This window comes from Pinus tabuliformis, chromosome 2_2, assembly GCF_031772625.1.
Source record: "Pinus tabuliformis cultivar Carrire ecotype Pingquan chromosome 2_2, CPIR1, whole genome shotgun sequence".
NCBI classification, from domain to species: domain Eukaryota; kingdom Viridiplantae; phylum Streptophyta; class Pinopsida; order Pinales; family Pinaceae; genus Pinus; species Pinus tabuliformis.
This window is the reverse complement of record NC_142300.1, coordinates 38,024,682-38,026,773: the sequence shown is the minus strand read 5'-3', so window position 1 is coordinate 38,026,773 and position 2,092 is coordinate 38,024,682. Positions and strand designations below refer to the sequence as shown.

The 2,092-nt window shown below is 50.9% G+C and overlaps 1 protein-coding gene across 1 annotated transcript; it reads left to right on the top strand.

Annotated features, from left to right (window-relative positions):
• Positions 1 to 207: 207 nt before the first annotated feature.
• LOC149191394 (cytochrome P450 77A3-like) lies at positions 208 to 1,785 on the top strand. Its single transcript, XM_089406639.1, has one exon. It carries the CDS (start codon positions 208 to 210, stop codon positions 1,783 to 1,785), a length of 1,578 nt encoding a protein of 525 aa, XP_089262765.1.
• The last annotated feature ends 307 nt before the right edge of the window (positions 1,786 to 2,092 follow it).

Sequence of the window (2,092 nt, the reverse complement as noted above, 5' to 3'; positions counted from 1 at the left end):
ATTCGAATCATCGGTGGCAGGGATAGGAATGGTGTTTAAAAGTGGCCATTCCTTGGCCATGGAAGGAAAGTTAAGTGTATCAGGGCTTCCATAATGCCCACTGAACGATCAAAGCAATAGACATATATGAATTCGATAAACTGAGTCGAAGTCTCAGAGCTGAGCCTGTTCAATATACCTCCTTCTCTTTTCGATATTTCCAAGCCAATGGCGTCCAACATGGGCTGTGTGCAATTCTTAGAGGCTTACCTGTTTTCATACGCTAGATTTCTGCAGGTGCTGTGCTTTCTGGTTCTGAGCATGTGTTTCTGCTGTTCAATCTTCACTATATGTTCAACCAGAAAGAAGCAGAGAGGTATAAGATTGCCCCCTGGGCCACCCGGGTGGCCCATTTTGGGCAACCTCATTCGGGTCGCACGTTCAGGGAAGCCATTTATGTGCGTGGTGAAGGAGCTCAGTGAGCAGTATGGATCCATTTTCACTCTCCGGATGGGCCAGCGGACTGTCATTGTAGTTACCAGCGCCGAGGTCGCTCACGAAGCTCTGATAGAGAAGGGTCACACTTTCGCTAACCGCCCGCCTGAGACTCCCACAAGGAGCATCTTCAGTAGCAACAAATGTACCGTCAATTCCGCCGAGTATGGTCCCCTCTGGCGCACTCTTCGACGGAATCTCGTTTCCGGCATGCTCAGTTCGTCCAAGGCCAAGGAATTCCGGTGGGTAAGAGAATGGGCAATCGACCGCCTCGTCAAAAGGCTGCGGACCGAGGCCGACGCCAATTGTGGCGTCGTCAACATGCTGTCGAATTGCAGGTTTGTGGTGTTTTTCATATTGCTGTTCATGTGTTTTGGGATTGAGTTTGACGATGACGTCATCCAGCGGGTGGACGCCACTTTGAAGGAGGTTCTCCTCGCGCTGGAACCGCAGATGGACGATTTCTTTCCATTTCTCAGGCCCTTCTTCGCCGGCCAGCGTCGCCGTGTCGAGAAGCTGCGACGCCTGCAGATGACGGAGATTCTCCCACTCGTTCACCAACGGCGGCGTCAGCTCACAGAGGGGAGCTCAAGAGCCACGGCGGCGTACGTTGATACGTTGTTCTCGCTGGAATTGGACGCGGGCGGCCGTCGGCGGCCGACTGACGAGGAGCTCGTGAGTCTCTGCTCGGAGTTTCTCAACGGAGGCACCGATACCACGGCGGCCGCACTGGAATGGGCAATGGCGCACTTGGCGGTGGACCAGACAATCCAGGCCAACCTGTACCGGGAAATCATGAACGTGATCGGAAATAAGGCGGCCGTCGAAGAAGATGACACGGATAGAATGCCGTTTTTAAACGCCGTCGTGAAGGAGACTCTGAGAATACATCCTCCCACACACTTTGTGCTATCACATGCCGTCACGAATCCTTCGAAGCTGGGCGGTTATGACATCCCGGCGAAGGCCAACGTGGAGTTCTACAGTGCCGGGATGGGTAACGACCCGCGGCATTGGAGCGAAGCCGGGGAGTTTCGACCCCAGCGCTTTCTCGAGGAGGAGAAGAACGTTGACATTACTGGAGTGACTGGCATTAAGATGATGCCCTTCGGTGCGGGGAGGAGGATCTGCCCGGGGTTGGCCATTGGCACTCGCCACATAAATCTCATCGTCGCTCGTCTTGTCCACGCCTTTCAATGGCTCCCAGCCGACCCCGATGCGTGCAATATGGAGGAGCACTATGCTTTCACTGTTGTCAGGAAGAATCCCCTTCGATGCCTTGTTACGCCCAGAAGTAGCTCTCTTAATTAAGAGCTCCTCCCACAAATTACCATTAACCCTTCCATGTGAGGGCACAATAATTGTTGATTACTACTTTAATCTGAATGGGAAATAAAAGAAATGCAGATGCAAAGCTAAAAAAACTCTGATCTTTTAGCATTACAAATTAGCATCGTTACGGGTCCTCTTTATAAAGCTTGTCGAGTTAGCATCATAACGGTGTCCTCCGTAGGAAGCTTGTGTAATGTTATTGAAAATGGAATATATAAATAATATATGTGAAGATAAACAATGTATATTTATCATTGGGTTGATGTTAGGGATATTTTCTTTTTCG

What these genes read in the sequence shown, in the direction of transcription:
- LOC149191394 (XM_089406639.1), top strand. Translation starts at nt 208, where the DNA reads ATGGCGTCCAACATGGGCTGTGTGCAATTCTTAGAGGCTTACCTGTTT.